This window comes from Anopheles coustani, chromosome X, assembly GCF_943734705.1.
Source record: "Anopheles coustani chromosome X, idAnoCousDA_361_x.2, whole genome shotgun sequence".
Classification (NCBI taxonomy): Eukaryota; Metazoa; Arthropoda; class Insecta; order Diptera; family Culicidae; genus Anopheles; species Anopheles coustani.
Window position 1 is genome coordinate 615,434 of NC_071290.1, and position 20,016 is coordinate 635,449.

Sequence of the window (20,016 nt, forward strand, 5' to 3'; positions counted from 1 at the left end):
TCTAATATTTTTCTTTTCAGCTGGTCAGCAAAATCCTATCCCAACCTCCTCGTGGTGCTGGCTGGAATATGCAACTTGTTTGCATATACTAACTGGGAAGGTAAGGTCCTCGTGCCTAATGATGAGCGAATGCCCTGACCATACCACCTTATGAAATAAGCTATGAATCTCTTCAACACTTTAACCGCCATGTCAATCCATAAGGACTTCCAGTAAACTTTCCGTTCAGGCCGCGTCAGTCCCTTCGGACTGATATCGAACGAACGCATAAGTCGCCTCGGTCCTCGATGCTGCGCACGACAGAGAAAGCAGTAGTCCGCCGGCAAAAGGCAACCAACGGAGGCTGGACTTGATGCGATGGTGGTGTCCTCGAAACTTCGTCCTGGTGATTTGCGTGTGGGTGCGACAACTGTCAGCTGGGAAGAAGCTGGCTCAAAAACGAATTAATTAGGAAGACATTATAAAGTCGAATGTGGTAGGAAGTTCACTCCGGGCGGAAGGCGACTCCGGAGGCGTCAAGGTTTTGGGGTGTGCCGAATCAGTCGCCGGAAGGTCCGAAACCTGCCGCTGTGCGCAAGATACAAGACACGATGATTTAGGACAGTTCGGGATTCAATTAAAATCCATTTCACTTACCCCACTTGCCAATGCGAGTGAGGCAGGCGGGTGGAAGCTCGGTCGCGAACCGAGGGAGATGGGCAAAAGTTTGACAAACACACTTGTCCCGGGGTCTTTGCGAAGTTTGCCGAGAGCTGCGGGTAGGGGTAGACGGTAGCGAGGATGGCAGTTAACAAGAATCTGCCAACAGTTTGGGATGGCCAGGGGCAGCAGGGCACGCGTTGCGGTGGCGGACCTGGCGACGAGTGCGGCGACCCTGGACTGTCAAAATCAATCTTCGCCTCACAACATCTGGCGTACATCGCACGGTGACAAATCCGCATCAATGTCATCGTCAAAAGCCGTTAACAAACACGACTTCCATGCCGCTTCACCCCGTGAAGCTGGTGGGCCGGCCCGAAAGAGTGTCGAGCGCGCACCAGTGTTGTTGCCCCTCCCCTCCCCCACCGTGCCGGTTTGTTTGACGATGAATCTGCGCTGGACGGTTGGGGCGGGTTGGGGGAACAGAAACACACACTCAATTAGCGAATCCGGGCTCCCGAATGGATGTGCCTTCGCTCTTGGAGCTTCGCAAACGGCGCCTACCGGACATATTGCGTAAGCGATACTCCACCTCAAGGGACACCGTTGACCCCGCGATGACACAGGAGCGCACACAGGAAAGGTTGGTCCGGTGAAAGGCAGCTGTTGCCGAATCAACGGAGGTATTCGTTGTGTCCTGTATGCGAGTGTGAAGCCAGGTTAGGTTGAGGCAGCAGGTACTTTTTTAGTTTGAATTTTAGTTAAACATTAACACAGCTTTTTACAGTTGTAAAGCTCTAAAATAAAAACTAAGGATAGTGGATATTACCTACACTATCTCGGTATAGAACGATACTTTTATAACTCTTCCTTCTTATCGTAATCCACTTGCTCCTCTTCCAGCTCCATGATGAGTTGAGTCTTGGTGACTAATTTTGTCTCCAATCCTTTGGTGCAATTCGGAACCAGACAGGAACCTTTGGCCTGGTCCATGGAAGCTGCTAACAAAGTCCATCGCTACATCGGACAGGAGCTTGAAAAAGCATGTTATCAAACGAGCAGACTATCCTGGATCCCGTATCGCGAATCGAACCCGAGCCTTCAGGGTAAAACAAACACAGTGAACCCGATGACGATCAAGAGTAACGCGGCCACAAGGTATAGTTCACCGCAACCTTCTCCCCGTTGTGTATCGGAATTATTTATCGCTGAACAGCTAAGGTTAGCCCAATGAGTTGGTCGATAATTCAGTATTTTAACAGCAGCGCTACCTGTGTGACCTTCCCGGCAGTCGAATTGCCTACCGAATTTCGGCAGCGTCACCTGGCGTAGCCCAATGTCAAACAGCGGCTGTGTGAGAGGCTGCTGCATTTCGACGTTTGCACGCGACACTTGCGCAGCCTTGCGTCGGTTGGCTTCTTGCTTTTGCTTCGGGTTTGCTTCATCTGCACCGTGTGGCCGGCCTATTGGCGAGTAGAAATTGCTTTAAAAATAGCCACATGCTTAACTCCATAAGTGATGGTCCCGAGCCTATTCGACAAACCGTTTGTTTTGTTTTTTTGTTTTTTTTTGTCGGTGGAGGGCCACCGCAGAGTGCCTTTTTCTTTTCCATCCGCGTTTCGTTGCCACCTTGCATGCGCGCGCGAGAGCCACGGCGAAGATGATGGATGATGCACTGAGATGAGATTACGTAAATTGGACGAGAAACGTCCTCCGAACGTTTTGTTCGAGTTAAGCGGGCTTCAACCCGGGCCGAGGGGAACTCCCGCTGGCGTTGGTTGCTATCACCGGTTCGTTATTTCGGCGATAGCGATGCGCCGCCACTCCTTCGAGATCGACTTCAAAAACAAAACAGTAACCGGTCCAGAGTTGATGGGTTGGCATTAGCAACTCCGGGGCGCCGCAAATAGGGCTCGGATAAGGGCTTCCAGTACCGCCGCAGCTTCTCAAGCTTGATTGATAACTCTCTCTCTCTCTCTCTCTCTCTCTCTCTCTCTCTTTCTCTCTGTCTCTCTCTCTCTCTCCCTGCCTCTCACCGTGGACCGCACGGGGAGCATCAATGTCCCGTCGGGATGCTTCGACGGTTGCGTAAACGGCACTAACAACATCCCCTCGAACGAGCAGACCTTGTAGCCGTCATGTTGTTGTTGTTTCATAATTACCACTCAAAATAAGCGCAACTTAACCGCGCACGATTGGCAGCGCCAGATACCATTAAAGCCGCACATTTCACACCGCTACCGTTTTGAGTTACACCGCTACACACACTGCCCTGCCCCCCCTGTATTGGGTCTACGGTAACTCAAATCTCGAATTTCTCGCCTCGCCGTTCGATTGGATCATCACACCCCGGAGTCGGCGGGCGCGTCAAACAAGGGCACGTACATTGTTGCTACCTACCCTTCGCCTTTCCAATCCGCCGGCAAAGGCCAACACGGGCAATCTGGACAAGGAGGGTCTAGAGCTTAAAATGGGAAATTGGCGATGTATTCGCGGTTTGTGAAGATCTGCTGAAGAACCAATATAGATCCTTAACGATATCTGCATGCCATTGTTGGGTATATCAAATGAAATACGAGCTTAAGAAATCCTTAAGAAATGGACGACTTTGAAGCTTTTCCGTTTCGCCAAGCTGTTGCTCTCACGAAAATCTTCCACACGGGTATTTGCCTGGTTTTGTTGGTTTCTCTCACTGCTGGAAGAAAGCGTCCGAAACTGTGGATCCCACACTCCCTATCCCAGCGCAGCACGCGGACCGGGTGGGGGGAGGGGGCGACTTCTGCCGGAGGTCCACCTCTAATAAAGCTAAGCTTCCGGTTGCTAATGGGAAATTAATCATTTCCAAAAAAAACTTGGCTACCGCGTGTGCTGTTTGTGTTTAGGTGTCTGTGCTCGTGCTGCCAGCTGCTACCTTCCTCGGGCTTTGAACACCTTTGACACCAACCTCTCACCCCACCCCCCGCTGCTCCCTCAAGCCACTAGCATATCCGGCTTTGCACAGACGGGCGTGTGCTTTGTCTTTCGACTTTCCTGCCGGCCCTTTGCATTGGACAGGGCGATTTCGGTGTGTCACTCCTCCACCCCCCCCCCCCCTCGCCTCCCGTTGCTCGCCGTAAGACACAAGCGTCGGGCTGCCCTTTTTTCGGCGTGTCGAATGGCGTGTTAAGGCGTTCAAAAAGCGCTCACTTAATGAAGACATGACGCGGAAGTTGTGCGTACGTGTGGTGTGGCGCCCGTAACGAATTTTCCATGACGGTGCAGCAAGCAACCAGCCCTGAAGAACGTGGTCCCCCCCCGATCCACATGTGTGTCTACCTTCGCCCGGTGTTAATGGCGTCCTCGGCAAACCATGCCTGCCACTAAATGAAGTGTCATGTTCTCGGTACGACGTGAAGCGAATTGGGGAAGAAGTAAAAAAAAAAAAGAAAAAGCTTGGGTGTAGAAAAACGAAACAGCAAACAAAAAGCACGGATCCTTGCGACTAACCCCTTGGACGCACGTCCCACCCCGTGGGGAGTTGCATGTAGTCGTCGGAAATTGAGTTGTAATCGGAAAGTAATCACGTGCCTACGAGGTCTGTTGTCGCAATTTAGCGCTGGAAGGGTTAACGCCGGTAACCCCGTTATATTTTCATCTTTCCTCACCGATGGCAGTTGACGTTTGTTGCCACAGGACACGACGAAATTGGGAGAACGCCAGAGATATTCTTTAGGGGAGGCTGTAATACTACGTGCCGGTTCGCATGTGCTCGTTTATTCCGTTCGCTTTCGCTGGCCGCTTTACCGGCATATCAGCTCATCATTACCGAAGCAATCGAGGCATGCACTTCCACTTGCAAGCGGGTTGCGTCTTTGAGCCAGCCCGACCCGTCCTTGGATCCAGAACGGAATCAAATCGGAAAGGAAAACTCTACCTCCCTAAAAGGAAAAACAGCGCGCACTAATTGCATCCGCGCGCTATCGTTTGCTAGAACCTCGTTCGTCGTATAGCAGCAGAACTCAACTCAGTTAGCGCATTCCGCATATCATTTCTTTGTTTAATGTATGCAGAGACTCTGTTTGGAAAGTCAATAGAGGACTTCCAATTACTGGCAGATTGTAGAGAAGTATTGTCGTTTGCGCTTGCGAATGGTGTCAGTCGTTACTGAAAAACTCACCAGAAACAGTGTATCTTTCCTTTCGAAACATTAACGTTGCTCTTCTTCAACACTTCCACGATGAAATCATTCCACTTTCGTATCGAAGGAACCAACCAGATTTAGCTGCTTCTTCAGCGCAGCCAGTGAGGTTGTTTTTTTCCTTCAGCGAGCGCGTAGCACGAGTAACAGCTGTTTATCGACGCTAACCGGAGCTCGTGCTAATCGTCTGGAAACGCATTGTGCGTAACGGATGTCGACGCAGATGACAGAGTGCTTTCCCTTCCGGCCGTGCGCGTTCGATTGGCATCGATTCGGGTACGGGATTTGCGTACGGTGCGGCCCGTCATTAAATGGCACTTATTGTGCGCCCCCCCTCGACCGCCGTTCGCGGATGAGGAAGTGTCCTATCGGGGGAGGGGAATGATAGCGCTAGTGATAGTTTATGTTGCGCACTTCTGGCACACAGGAGCGGGGGGGCTGGCGGCATGAGAGAACCGTTCCGTCCATCCGGTTGTTTATCAACGTTCTCTCACTGCTTTGTTTTTCAAACCAAACACGCACCCAATCTGTCAGGTTTTTCTTTTCGCCGCCATGAAACGGAAAGGAGAAAACGGAAGTCCAGCCTCCCCCCCCCCTCATGTTTGCAAAACTGGAAGTCACAAAACAACCAAATGCCGTGCGGCATGTTTGGGTGCTGCACAATGGGGCCCAGTTTGCTCGGGGAGTTTTGTTTTTTTCTTGTTTAAGTTTCTCCTATCGCCCAGCCATATAGAGTTGGGGGAAGCACACAGCTGGCGGAGTGAGTTTAGTCCCTTTTTCTTTGCGCAAGGGATCAAAGTTACGTGGAAATATCTATTTATCTGCCTGGAACGCGGACATTACACTCCATAAAGCACCACTGAAGCTGGTGGTAGGCAAACACTCCTATCTGGTTGGTTCCGAATCCGGCACCCCGGAGGACCCGGAGTCGGAGTCGCGTGCTCCAAACGTTGCCATTAAGAGCTTCCTGCACACTCTGCTCCGCTTCTGCTTTCGGAGTCAGCCTGGAATCACACACCCAACGCGCGTTGTTGGAGTTGGAATGGATTGGAGGGTTCGTTCCGGAGTGGATCTTTAATGCCTTCAATGTTGATGCACATCACCAGGAGTTAGTACAACTAGGATGCAGTGGAGGAAAAAAAGTTTGGCGTGTTATATTCTAGCTACGCCCAACGACGATACTTCTTTGCCGATAATGCTTTGGCATGTCCCATACAGCGTACACACATTTACGAAGCACTAGTACGGGGGAGGGGGTACGCACTTCCGCATCAAAACCCCTCCAGGGACACGCGTCCTTCCAGTGGTAGAGGTCGCTTACTCATGGCAGAAACCATGTTCGGGATGGTGGCGCCGCATCAATTCGATGTAAATTGAAATGTATCACCCAACGCGCAGGGGGATTGGTGGTTGGCGGTCCGCTAGGCAGGCGACCGGAAGAGTTGAATGTACGGGCGCCGGAATCGCGAAGGCGGCGTTCTGATTCGAAACCGATTTGAAGATACGACCTACGGGGTGCCACCTCACAGCTGGGTGTGAGGTTGATCGCATATTTATGGATGTAATGGGTTTCTCGGTATAGCGTCCCTCAACCTGTTCCGCCCGTGCCCATCAAACCCACCCACGCATTTCCCGAAGGAATGGGAAGCGCGAACGGCACTTAATAATAATGCGATCGATTGCGATTGCGGTGACGATTGCGTGTGACGATGACCCTTTGCGCGACGCAACCGTGGAGCGGAGCGTTTTCCATTTTCGCGACACTCGCCACACACGAAAAATGGGAGGAGGAGGAGTGGCGCGGCGAGATTTCATAGCTGTCATAAAGCGGGCCCCCGAGCAATCAACGCTTACCGGGCGAAGCCAAGCGGGCAGATCCGGAAAGCAATAATTTATCATCCGCTTCGGATGTTGAACCCGCCGATGGTCGGACGGACACCTGGGAAGCGTTTGGTATGTGCGTGTGTGTGGTTTTGGAAGTTTTCGGGGCCAATAATCAACCGGCTATCGATTCATTAAGTTTTAACTCCGATAGCCCAACGCCCAACGGAATGCCCCTGAGCTCGGAGCCCGACGTTATGTCATATCCAAAAGGACCGTTTATGTGTCCCTTGTCTACGCCACAGGACCTGGCAATACGAGCCATTTTTTTAGCCAAAGGTACCTTGGAAAACGGGTGGGAAACAAAAAAGTTTGCCATGCATAATTTATGCTGACATCTTAAATTTATCGCAAATATTTATGGCCTGCCTAGCGGACCTATACTAATTCACTCGCACAGCGCTGCCGAGTACCTTTCCCTCGATATGCGAGTGTCGTAAAAAGACGAACTCCACCGTAACCTCCATAGCGCCTATGACGACGGAGCCCAGCTCCGGAATAAGCTCTGAAATGAAGTCAAAACGTTTAAGTAGTTCGCCGCCCTAGGTCCACCAAATACCACGTCGAAATAACGCGTGCGTGATCCGGGCCCCCAAAAGGCCAAGAAACAAAAGCAATCACTACTCCATCCATCCGGACAGCTCTCGACGCGGACTGCATCAACATCATGGGTTCGCATTTACTTTCATAATGCCGCAAGTGAAAAGGTCAGTTCGACACCGGACGAATGTAACGGATAGCCCCAAACATCCCAAACTTTCCGCTGGCGATGGCTTACCGACTTACAAGCGGTGTATGTGTCTATACGCTTACCTTACCCGGGCACGTCCCTCATTAACCGTCTTGCATTTTCGGAACCGGCCAATCGGTGGTTTTTCTGCTCACCCTTCGGAGACGGGATCCGTATGCACCATTTTGGAAAGGAGCTCCTACGTGACCGACTCATCCGTGCGAAGCTTATGGGGAAGGCTACTCCAACACTCCCCGGGATCGCAAACGCGGCTCGCCTTGACATCTTCGCCGCGCTCCGGAATGCAAAGAGGGCTCCAAAAATGCCGGCCGCAACCTGCAGTCCGGTCTTATCCATCGCCGTGGTCACTTCAGCACGAGCCGATATTGTATACCGTTCGCCCCAAAAAAAAAAGCGGAAAAAACGCGCACTCAACGAAGTGGGGAAAGTCTCTAGGCACACATCTTCATCCATTCTCAACGAGGCCGGACGCAACGGCGGTTACGCAATAGCGTCAGCGGCCGATAAAGGTTGACGGCGCCCCGTAGCTTAATGGCGGCAGTTCCGGATCACTTACTCTAACCCCTTTTTGGCCGAAGGACAAACTCCATTAAGCGGGTTTTGTGTCATCGGCCAAGTGCTGCGATTTCATTCATGGGGTACTGCTTTTCAATGGCTTACTCCTACCCGCGTTGTGTTCACCTTGATATAGTGAGCAGCAACATTGGACCCCAATTTGGCAGTTGGGGTTACATTTTACTTTTACGATGAGATAAGGTAGACCGTATTTACAAATTGCACCGGCACTTCAATGAAGCTAGGAAATAGCAGGATCACATAAAAATAATCGAGCCTATAAGCGAAGAAAAAATGTCCAACTTCACGGGCAAAACTGAGCGTCCTGTGCGAGCAACAACTTCACCGTGCTCGAAACGCCGGCGTTTCAACGAGCGTCTCGGTTGATGGGTGTTCTTAATTTGTACGAACCAACAAACCCGACTTTTTGAAGTAGAAATTTGTTCGACGAAGGTAAACAGTGCGAGAAGGTGAGGATAGAAAATGTTAAGATGAGAAGTAAGCGCCAGCTCTGGAAGCCGTCATCGAAAATCTGATAAAGCATCGCCGGGACAAAATGCTAGATGACGCCCGAAACAACTTTCTATCAAGCAGAACGCCACCAGCTTCAATGCGGATGGGGACCGAGGATGGAAACATCAACACAGAAATATCGAACATGTCCCTCAGGTGAGAGAGTAATGGTTAACTTATTGAAATCAAGTTTTGACAACAATCTGTAATATTGTGTTTACTTACGCAAGCTCGTACAACAACGAATGCATCCCATTCACCTTCCAAAAATCTGATCAACCACTGCCGTGGAAAATGACGGAGGTTGATCGAAGGACCACTTCAAGAACTACACGATAAACATCACGGAAATCTCCAACATGTCCTTGAGGTGAGATATTTACGATATCCTTGAAATCATTTTTTGACACGAATCGATAGTTTTGTGCTTATTCTAAAGAGCGTTAGATTCAGTTAATATATCTAGTGCCATCCAAGATAAACACAAAACCGGTTAACTTGAATGACTTGAATGAAATTAAGAAGAAAAAGGATATGTTACGCGAGACTAGAAAAGATAAAGATCTGTAATCGAGGAAAAAGAGCCAGAGCTATGCATATTGTTAAATCTTGCTGAAACAATAAAGTATCAGACAAAGTCCACTCACTTCCACACCGCTAAGCCGAATGTACGTGAAGTTATAAGCTGTAAAACACTTGAACACACACGAACTTTTTTTGTATGTTTAACACTGTCCCATTCATTCGTTTCCTAAGTACGATGAATAAATATTAATACATTCTTTACCGGAAGAAGTCGTACTAGCCTTTTGCTAATACATGACAACGTTGAGAAAATCTGATCCTCTGATTTGTTGACGGTAAGCTTTTCCAATGCTTTCATGCTTTACAAATCGCTTTCTAATCCCTTCGGTAAGAATACCTTCAACATAATTACACAGCTGCTTAGCATAGAGAGAGAGAGAGCTGGAGCATCGAAGTATGGGACTTTTGTCATTTGTAAAAATGTCATTTACACAGAGTAGCAGGGCATTTCCTCCCTGCTATTGAGCCTTATCCCGGGCTTTGTCGGTTGTACAAATATTATTGATAAGTCCAACATATCTCTATCGGTAGGTTTTCTTCAGTGAGATACCACTTTCGAAAAGTAAATAACCCATTTTCGCTTCACCGTACGGTAAGCGTTAAATATTTTAAAAATAGTACTACCACGTACAAGCATACACAGCAGATTCCAAAACTTTCCCGCAAACATTAAAATAGCACAAAAACCATGATCCACATTGTTTGGGCGCACGGGAAAAACCTAAAGCTTTCCACTTCTCAGCACGCGTTTGCCGTGGTAAGCGGATAAATGGCATTCTCGTCATCGGAGCGGCATGTCGATGGAAACTGGAAAGAGAAAAATTTCCCGCAGCACGGAACGGGCTCTAGTTGTGGGATTAAAATAACTTTAAAGTACCACTTTTCGAACCTTTAAAGCTTTTCCCGAGCAGCTTGCGGAAACGGGGAAAACAAAGTGAAAGTTAAGTATTACTGATATCTTATCACTGTTTGAGGGGTAAACTCTCATACGGTTGAATTAATTTATTCTCTTAACCCCCACACCCACTCTCTCTCTCTCTCTCTCTCTTTCTCTCTTTCTGTAGGCGTAACCCGCATGACATCAATTAAAATATAGGACTTTCCAAGTATGTGCCCTCGGAGGAGGGGTGGATGGAACGATGGTTCGAACAAGACTCTGCCGACGCTGGCTCTCGCTCTCTCTCTCTCTCACACACACCTAAAAGGATATCATTGAGCTTGGCATCACCTAATAGCGTGCGCAGCTAACGAAGATGAATGACTGAAAGATTTCGAAGCAAAATCCTAGGGTTTGGCCCTCACCCGTGACACAGCATCGAGAGGATCTGCCAGAGGGCTCAGCCTTGGCTTTTGGACCGAAGGCGAAAAACGAACCTAACCCCGAAGCGCAGTGGATTGCCGGCGAAAAACGTGTAAGTAGACGACTCTTGCCCTTGCTCCTGTCGAGCTAGTTGACAACCGAGTTGGCAATGACACCCCCGAGTGGCTCACTCTCGATGTAACTGCTGATGCTCCGAACATTTTCGTGTTTGTTTTCTTCTCTTTGTTTTGCTGCACCTATTTTCCGCGTTTGATGTGCCGTTCTGTGCTGTTCAATGCCAACGTCGCTATCATGTTTTGTTCCCCTTTTCCCCATATCGTCTCGTGCACAAATGGTTCTACATTTTTCCTACCTTTTTTTTTTTGTCTTGTTTGGGTTTTGATTTCGAGTGTATACATTAAAGTCAGTCTTTACCGCGCGCCCGTCGGCCTCGATGCCGCTGTATATAGACTGTTTTATGCTTCAATCTTTTTAATGGACCGAACACGAGCCGTAAAAAAAAGAGGGGGCCACCAAGTTGACCCACTTTGATTGGGGACCGGGAAAGGGGAAACGGAAAAGGAAAAACACTACCACACATAACACGCCCGAAATAGCCGCGCTGTGTCACAGATCGGGGAGTACCGCAGCATCACCATCATCACCATCATCATCTGCAGGTCGAAACACACCCCCCCAGCCCCGCCTCATGCCCCTTCCGTGAGCTCGAAGGAACTCACCGTGAAGTGCGTTATAGTTTACATTTCCACCGCAAGATAAACAATAACTAGGCATGAAATTTTCTTCGGTTTTTCCGGCGGCTGCTGCCTCAACGTGAAGGTTGCATGCTCGGAGTGCGTGGGAGTGACCAGCATGTGTGTGTGCAGACGGTTGGAGTTTATTTGTTTTCCTTTCCGTCGCTCGGAGCTGCGGGGAGTCGCTCCTTCCTTTGTGGGAGGGGGGTGGTGGGTTAGGGTGGGTGGTGTGCTAGGTGGTGGTTCCGGCATTCAAAACATTTTCAAGAACCATCGAAGCAAACCGGTACCCCACGCTACCGTCCCTCCAGCCCCCTCCCCCCTCACCCGTCGCCCCATCCTGGGGGTAGCCATCCTTTTTTTTCCGGGGCGCCCAAATTCGACGAAACAACGCCGGCATGCCGTTTTGAAAGTATGATTAAATTACCCATCACCGTCTCACACCGATTGTCAGAATCTAAAATCTCTCACCGAGCGCGCGAGACTATTCTTCTGCCGCGTTTCCTTCGAGGAAACTCGCGAAAAGGAACGAGCTAAACTGGAGGAAAAAAACGGGGACAAAACGGCAACCGGGGGATGTGGCGGGGGGGGGGGGGAGGCATCGCTTGCTAATGGGCAATTTGATGGAAATTGCCTTTAATCTCCTTTCGGCAATCGACCTTCGGCAATCATTTTCCCTTCGTTGTGTTTCCCCCCCCCCCCCCACCCTCCCCCCCTTCGCATTCGCGGAAGAAAAACGCCCTGATTGGAACCATCAGGCGCGCGCTGAGTGGAGTGGATTAAGCCCGAGAGCCTCGAAGACGAAGGACGGCCCGGAGCACAAAGTAGCAAATAGAGCAAAAAAAACCATACCCACATACACACACACACACGCACTCAGCTTTGCTGGTGGGGGGTGATAAAATTAATTAAAGGATTTGCTTCCACAATCTAGTGATTGGGATTCACTGCCAGTGCTTTAAAAGCCGCGGGGTTGAACCGGATGATGAAGGGACAGAGCCCCCGGAAGGGGGTAGGGGGTGGGGGAGGGGAGGGGAGAAAGAGAAGCAGAGACAGCGGAACTTTCAGTGCTTGAGGTAACTGAATTTATCCCGCTCGCTTATCTTTTGTTCGGACGCGCACAGACGGGCTGGCGGGGGTGGGCCGGGGGGGGGGGGGGGGGGGGTTGACGTTTGATTGCATGGATTTACCACCGAAAGGGAAAAGAAGTAGTTGACAAGGCTTTAGCCTAAATAATGATAAATAGTGTTTTTCGTTGTGCTGCAAATGTGTTTTGATTTCAGTGAAGGATAATCTATCTAAATATACAGGTTAACCTTTAAGAAAACGTTCTGCAGGATTTAAAAAATACCTGCAAAATACACACAAATCCATATTTGATAAAATCCCAAATGGAGGCGCCCCGTCTCTCTTTATATATCCCTACACCGGGTACTTACCTTTCAAAAACAGCATTTGATTAAATAAAACTTACTAAACGAATTGTCTTCGCATGAAGCAATTTTCCGTTTGCATTTTGTTTTGCAGCACTTTCACTCGTTTTTTCCAATGCGCACGCGGTCGATCAGACTGTTGGTCACAACGGGTTTCATACCGTACAATGTCCTTCGTTTGTCGAGTCGGTGTCAAAGACTAACAAGGTATGGACCAAATCCTTGGTTTGATCAGTAGACTTTTGACGGAAGAGAAAATGCAGCTGTCCATGGGTGGTGGAAAGCTTAAATCTGGCTCTGGATGGAAATGCGGTTCTCGTCACTCGTTCAGGTCACACGGTCAGTCCGGTTTGTGAGGTTATGGCACATAGTGTAAGTGGGAGAGGGGCGGGGGGGCACTTACCTTGCGCTTCGACTTGGCCATCCGCTGGTCGCGCGAGTTTTCCGCCTCGCCGGGCGGCCGCTTGCCCCACACGACAATGGCGATGCGCGTGTAGGTGAAAATCAGCACGACCAGCGGAATGATGAACTGGGTGGTCAGCAGGGCCACGGTGTAGTACCTGTCCTGCTCCGCCGACGGCCACGCCTCCATGCAGATCGGCCTGCGTGTGTTGGGAAAAAGGGGGTGAAAAACAGAGGGGGGGGTGAACCGATGAGAGTTTCGTTCGTTGTTTGTATTTTTGTTCTTCTATGTTTTTCGAAACACCCGCGACCGGTGGAAAATGGGAAAAGCCTGCTGCTGCTGCGGCCCAGCCAACGACCATTATCGTGCGGAACCGTGGGGCCTGAATATCAAACACACTGTTTACCGCAACGCCCCCACTCCTATGGGACCGCGCTGGGTGACGTGCACGGAACGCTCGAGCCGGCGTCACGAAGCCGCAAAGCCCGCGCGCGCACTCGTCGGAAAAGGGCTAACGATCCGCCCGCTAGGTGAAGGAAACAAGCCCCGGCGTTCCCCGGGTGCGCCTAATCCTAATGTAATTCTAATGTTGCCGCTGGTGTCAATCGCCCTTATGGAAAAGCTCGGATGTAATTACCCCAGAGGCCCGACGGTTCGTCGTGTTTCGCGCGCGAGCCGAGGCCGGCATTGACGCTCCAGCTTACCAACACACAGCGTCAAGCGAGCGATCTACGATACGGCTGATCCTCCGCAGTTTGATTTACAACCAGCCAGCCACCTTCCTCCAACCAACCCCCCTCCCCCCGGTACCAAAACAAAACACACAACACCGCTCTCCTGATGTCTGATGGACGGCTGACGGAAAGCCTTATTAATTTTCGAAACACCATGCCGTGTTTTGGGCAGCTAGTAAAATAATTTACTCCCCAGCAGGAGGGAGCGCAGGGGGTGTGGTGAGTGTGTGTGTGAAGAGTATGAGGAGATTTGGAGGATGCTCTCGACTTCCCGACAGGAGCGCTCGAGCAATTATGAAGTTATTGCACGACCACTGCCACTAATTGGCATGTTATTTGTGTTGGACCTCGGCAAAAGTCGGCATGTCTAGTGTGCTACACAAAACCACAACACTCGCTGATAACCCCCATCCCCCGGTACTCCTCCTCCACCACCGGGCACGTAGTGTTGTGTAGAACATTTGGAGGAATCAAATATACAGCCGATGGGTTGGTTGATGTTCCGATGTGGAAAATGGTGTTCGTGTTGATTTATTTTTTCTCCTGCCTTGTCCTGTCACTGGAAAAGTGTACCGCATTCTACAGTGAGTGTGTGTGTGTGTGTGGTGGGGGCGGGGGGTTAAATCCTGTTGAAATGTGACGTTGCCACTCTGGTGGTGGTGAGTCCTTCCTTCCTTCCTGGCCAGAGGCAAGGAGAGGGGAGGGGGGGGGGGGGTTGGAATCTAATTTCATGCTTCGGTTATAAACCATGATCTGTTATCAAATGGTATCTGCCGGCCGCAAAACGCCGGCCGACGAGGGAGGAGCGAGTGAGTGACGTAACTTTCGAAGCGGTGGTTTTTGCAAACACACAGCAGGACGTTGAGCGGCAACTCGCTGTCAACTGCTGGATGAGACACCAGGCCAGGCAGGTAGACGAATTCGTTCGAACTACAAACTATTCGAAACTATAAACTACGAGGGGGAGGGGGGTGGGATTGGCTTGACTTTTAATTTAACATGGAATCGGTCGTTAGCTGTGCCGAGGAGAGTGATTCACAAACTAGCGGTATCCTATTTTCTTTACGCACACACCATTACTGGGTGGGGGATGGAGGGTAACCGAAGGTTTCGAGTTGCTTCAACACTAGGTAGGACTTTCCTAGCATACCTAGTTCTAGCCAATTTAAGATGACGCACAGAGAGGTCCCAGCGTCCTCTGGAGCGAATTAAGGATGAGTCACAGAGAGGTCCCAGCTGGGTAAGGCGTGGATTTCGCCCCTATTGCAATACTTACACGTTGCAGTGTTCATGCCATTTGGTGGGAAAGTTGAGCGTGGAAAAGATGGCGATGGGGACAGCCGTTATCAGCGCTATGATCCAAACGATGCCAATCAAACACTTGGAGCAGCTGCAGCAACGTGAGATGAAAGAGGAGAAGAAACGGAAGCTAGGTTAGTGTTGGGTGCAGTTGGATGCGAAAGGGCGCAAGGGCCCGCACTTACGTCTTGGTGATGCGCGGTCGAAGCGGCCACATGATGGCGATGTAGCGATCGCCACTAATCGCTACCAAAGTGTAGGCGCTCACCAGCACCGAAACCGCCTGGGTGTAGTTCACCAGGCGGCACATCGCCAGGCCAAACGGCCAGTACTGGAGGATAAACAGCGAGATAAACGTGAACGGGACGCAGAAGAGCGTCATCATAAGGTCGCCAACCGCCAGGTTCGTAATAAAGAAGTTCGTCACCGTACGCATACGCGGGTTCGACTGGACGATGAACAGGACGATCGAGTTGCCGATCACCGCTATCACGAAGATCGTGATGTACAGGAAGTAGCTGGTTATCTGGAAGTACAGGCCGGCGGAGTACGCGTTGCTGCACTCGGGCGCGGGCCCCGGCTCGAGCCCGTAGTCGCCGTAGCCGCCGTAGCCGCCGTACGAGCGATTGCCGCCGGCGCCGGTTTGGTTGCGCAAACTTTCGGTAAGCTGATCGATGTAGTTCTGCTCTTCGGTAGAGGAGACGTACGGGTAGTTTGGTGCGTACACCTCGCCGAACAGCTCGCCGGCCGGCCCGAGGGTGCTGCCGTTTCCCGCCAGCAGGCTGCTGCTGCTGCTGCTGCTGCTGCTGCTCGGCAGGAGGCTGCTGGCGCTGACGCTGCTGCTGCTGCTGCTGGTCGCCAGGAGGAGGCTGCTCCTGTTGCTGCTGCTGCTGCTGCTGCTGCTGCTGCTGCTGCTGTTGCTCCTGCTGACGCTGCTGCTGACGCTCGAGCCGAGCGCGCTGGCGCTGCCTACTATCACCCCAAGGGCCGTAGGGTTGATACGGAGTGTCCGGTTGAAGTAGTCCGCATACTGCAGGACATGTGAGGTCATGCTGGAACGGGAAGGGCGCTGACCACGGCAAATCCAGAGTAGCCACCTGTCTGTTACCGTCCGCTGGGAGAAGAAGAGGGATCCGGTCCGACTGTCCGCGCGGTGCCGCTTCCAATTGCCGCGATGGCTTTTGGCTTTTTTCCTGGAACCTGACGACTCAAGTCTGGGTACGTCGGGGAGGGCTCACCAGGCCTACTGTTTATCACCTCAACGGAGGCCGCTCAAAGAGACTCAACAGCGACTTTGTATGAACTTCCAACGATCTGCGCTTCGTGGGAGCAGATCGTCTGCCGAACGAGTTTCGACGCACTGCGTATCGAGGTCACGCCAAACACGCACACACACACATACATTCACCCACGCACACACACACGGTAGCACACAATCTAACACGCACTACGCCTCGGGGTTGGCTATTATCTTCCTTCTATTTTATTGTTTGTCGGATTCGCGGCTACGCTCTATCGGGAATATCGCTACCGGCGCTATTCGTCCAGATCGTCATCAACAGTTGCACCTCCCGAGCAACCTCGCTGCCCTAGTTCCGGTGGGCCTCCTGCGCCGCTTGCTCCCAGTGGCCGGCGGGTCGAATATTTATTTATGGCCCGCCCTCGCTTCCACTGCGCTGCCCGCGGTCCGGGTCCTGGCGGATTTGCATGGTTGCGGTTGCGGCACCCCCACCCCCATTTAATCAAGGATCCGGCGACCACGGCGACAATTGGTGGCGTAGCAGTGGGTGGTGATGCGATGCCACAGTGGACCGGAAAGGACAAAATAAAGTAAAGATTGGTGGTCGAAAAATAACAAACCGGGCGGACGCCGAAGACATCCGGGCTAGGTGCCGGGCCGACCACCCGGAACTAACGTGAGGACAATGGGGGGGGGTATGGGGGGAGGGGAGCGGGGGGGAAGGATGCGGGTGGCGTAAAGGCCACTAGGAAAAGGAAAATAGCTATTAGCAGATAATTAACCTCCTGACATGGGATCACATCCGACGGTTTTGGGGATACTCGTTTTTGCGACACGACATACAAACACACACACCGGAAGGAGCAAGGAAGCACAAGGAGGGAGAGCAAGGGGAAACCATGCAAGAGGGTCAATGGCAGAAGATGAATGCCATCGCACGGGAGGAGGCTTTTGTTTGTGTTTCGTGCATGTCGCAGAAAAACCCGCCGTTTCTTTGGGGATTGTGGCGCCACACTCTTAGTGTATCACACACAAACACACACGAGCACATTAAGCCAGTTCTTTGGCAAGTCCCAAAAGTAGTACTTAAAGTGTTTGTTCTTGTTTTTACAAATAGACTACATTGTTGGGTGATGGCAGTCAACATATGATCTACTAGGTGTGCTTAAGTAGCCTACTGTTTGAAGTAGTGATGTGTGCGCACTGAGTAAGAATGAGTGATTGAGTTGAATCCTATTTGAGACTCGAATCTTAGTAACTCTTTTACTCACTATTGGGATTCGAATCTTTACCTGGCATTCGAATCTCTATGGCGACTAGCAACTCTTTTACTCACTCATACACTCTTTTGGGTGTTCGACTCCCTGTCAAGGGACCTGAAAACCTCCTGCTAGGAGTTCCTTCTATCCTTTACGTTCTCGTTCCATTTTCCACCGGTTTTACCTCGCGTCTCACCAGTCAGAACCATCATAAAACGTTTCGATGCGATTGGATCGTGAGAAATTCTCCGGCCAGGCTTGGACCGTTGTTTATTTGAGATCGTTGTTTATTTTTCGCGCCCTTCCGTGCCATAGATCTTCTAAACCGGTGTTCGGCAAAGTCCACAGCATTCATTCCAAACATTCCACCGATTGCGCGCTGCCTGTTTATGCAGCGATAAATTAGGCCAAACCGCTCGCACCGGGGAGGCGCGCATTCAATCAAGAGCCTGCAATAAAACCTCCACCGTGCGAGGGGAAAACGACGCGCCGCCACGCAGAGATGGACCCTCGCAAACCCTGGCGGAACCCCCCGCCCGCCATCCATTACCATTGCCGGAGTTTTACCGCCAATGGACTACTAATGGTGGCCGGCTAGCGTGCCGCAGGTGGTTTTAAAACTGCTGCTAGACACACACACACACACACGCACACACACACATCTGTCCGAACACGGACGTTGTGTGCACCTGTATTCCCTCCTTGATTAGATTTGCTTTACGGTTTTGTTTTACTATCGGTATTAAAACGATATCGCGCCAAATGTTTTGCGTAACGGCATGTTGAGTAGTCCTAAATATTCTACCATACGGCACTTCCACACGAGTGAAAAACTATAACAGGTTTTCGTGCGGTCTACACCGGTAAAAAAACACAACGCAAGAGTACATATGGTAATCACCAGTGTCCAATTAAGCGTGCTAGAATTGTTAGTATTAGATCCATTAACGTCTGCATTTCGTTCCTACGAGATCGGTAGACAAAATAATTATTATAACTTGATTTGTTTGATAAGTACGGGTGTGAAAATAAGAGTTTTCCATCGGCCGTAAGGCTTTTTCCCGCTCAGGACATGTTGTGAGGAGAGTATATCCTCCACTGTCGGGCCAATGGGAGCATTCAAGAGAACGGATTCACCTGGCTGGAATCGGTAGAATCAGTTCTCTTTAGTAATCTTACCATTTAAAGTGAAATTTGTGCGCAGCAGTTCGCACACATTCTGCATTCTGGCGAGCCTCTCGAGGCAAATTGGCAATTTTGCGCGTAATAAACCGACCGCACATTGTCGTGTCGGACGTGTCAAACAAGGGACGCGAGGGCGCTGCCGGAAGGAAGCGTTCCGGGCGGTGATGATTTGTTCACTCGTCGATGCCGTTTTTCCATTTCCATCGCCGGCAGTCGTCCTGCCGTTGCCTGTATCGGTTTTTTTTGTTTGTTAATTTAGTTTTCCTATTTACCGCACCGCACGGCTGACATCCTTGATTCCTTGACGCGCGTTGATTAACGAAGCCACTCTCGCAGCTTCCCCCCCTCCCTGGATGGTTCTGCGAAAAAACCCCGGATGTTCTGCCACCCGCCCGACCTGCCCGTCTTCCGGATGGGAGGATGGCAGAGGGTGGGAGAAGCCGGTGGTGACCAGATTCAAATGCTTGTCAGCAATTTATCAAGCTTCCGTCAGCCGGCCGTGGTTTCACTTCGTGTTTGTTTGCGCCGTTCGTTTTCTCTCCCTCCGCAAAAGGCTTACACAGTCGACTCCGGGAAAAGGAAACGCGTCTGACGTAAGCGCGTGTGTGTGTGTGTGTGTATGAGTTAAACGTTCCTCGTAAGTATCCTCATCTGCCGGGGACGCATCATGATGAGGGTTTGCTAAATATCGGCAGCCATCATCGCAACAGGAAGCCCGTCCGCCGAAACAATCTCCCCCGCGGCCGGATTGAGCGTTTTCGGCAAAGGATCCACACCCTTTCTTCCCAGCACGGGCGGAGGCGAAGGAGAGGGGGACGTTTTGTGGCAGCTACCGAAAAGTGCCGGGAGCGGGGTCTGGAGGGAAGGGGGGGGGGGGGGGAACAAATAAACGCCATCCGACATCAGCATTTCTTCGATTGCTTCCTGGCGAAATCCTCCAAACACACGCGCCGCGTACACCGACACAGAGTGTTGGTATTGTGTCGGGTATACGACCGTGATGCTGGGGAAAATTATTTCCCGTCCCGCAGCGCCTCACCGTTTCCCGATGGATCTTTGATGTGTCCCCGATGAATTGTTCCAAGTGGTTTTCCTCTTTCGCGCCCCGATCCAGCGACGGTTTGCGAGATTCGTGAGTGTGTGTGTGTGTGTGAAATTTTGCAGTTGGAGGACGGAAAAAGGAAATGTTGTGGCGGCTTGTGTGCAGCACCTGAAGTGCACCGGGCTCGAGAAAAGTACCGCCACGGGCCGGAAAATGCACACCTTCTCAAGCTGCTTCTGTAGCAGGGTTTCCGGTCGCGTTTCAA

At 51.0% G+C, this 20,016-nt stretch overlaps 1 protein-coding gene across 1 annotated transcript in view; it reads right to left on the reverse strand.

Annotated features, from left to right (window-relative positions):
• LOC131269427 (RYamide receptor) overlaps positions 1–16,076 on the reverse strand; it is a 49,519-nt gene extending 33,443 nt beyond the window's left edge. Inside the window, exons 1-4 of the mRNA XM_058271781.1 lie at positions 16,028–16,076; positions 15,211–15,823; positions 15,003–15,116; positions 12,993–13,191 (exon numbers count right to left, since the gene is read on the reverse strand). Of these exons, the coding sequence (XP_058127764.1) occupies positions 12,993–13,191; positions 15,003–15,116; positions 15,211–15,823; positions 16,028–16,076 (975 nt within the window). The remainder of the gene's footprint in view (positions 1–12,992; positions 13,192–15,002; positions 15,117–15,210; positions 15,824–16,027) is intronic.
• Between the last annotated feature and the right edge of the window lie 3,940 nt (positions 16,077–20,016).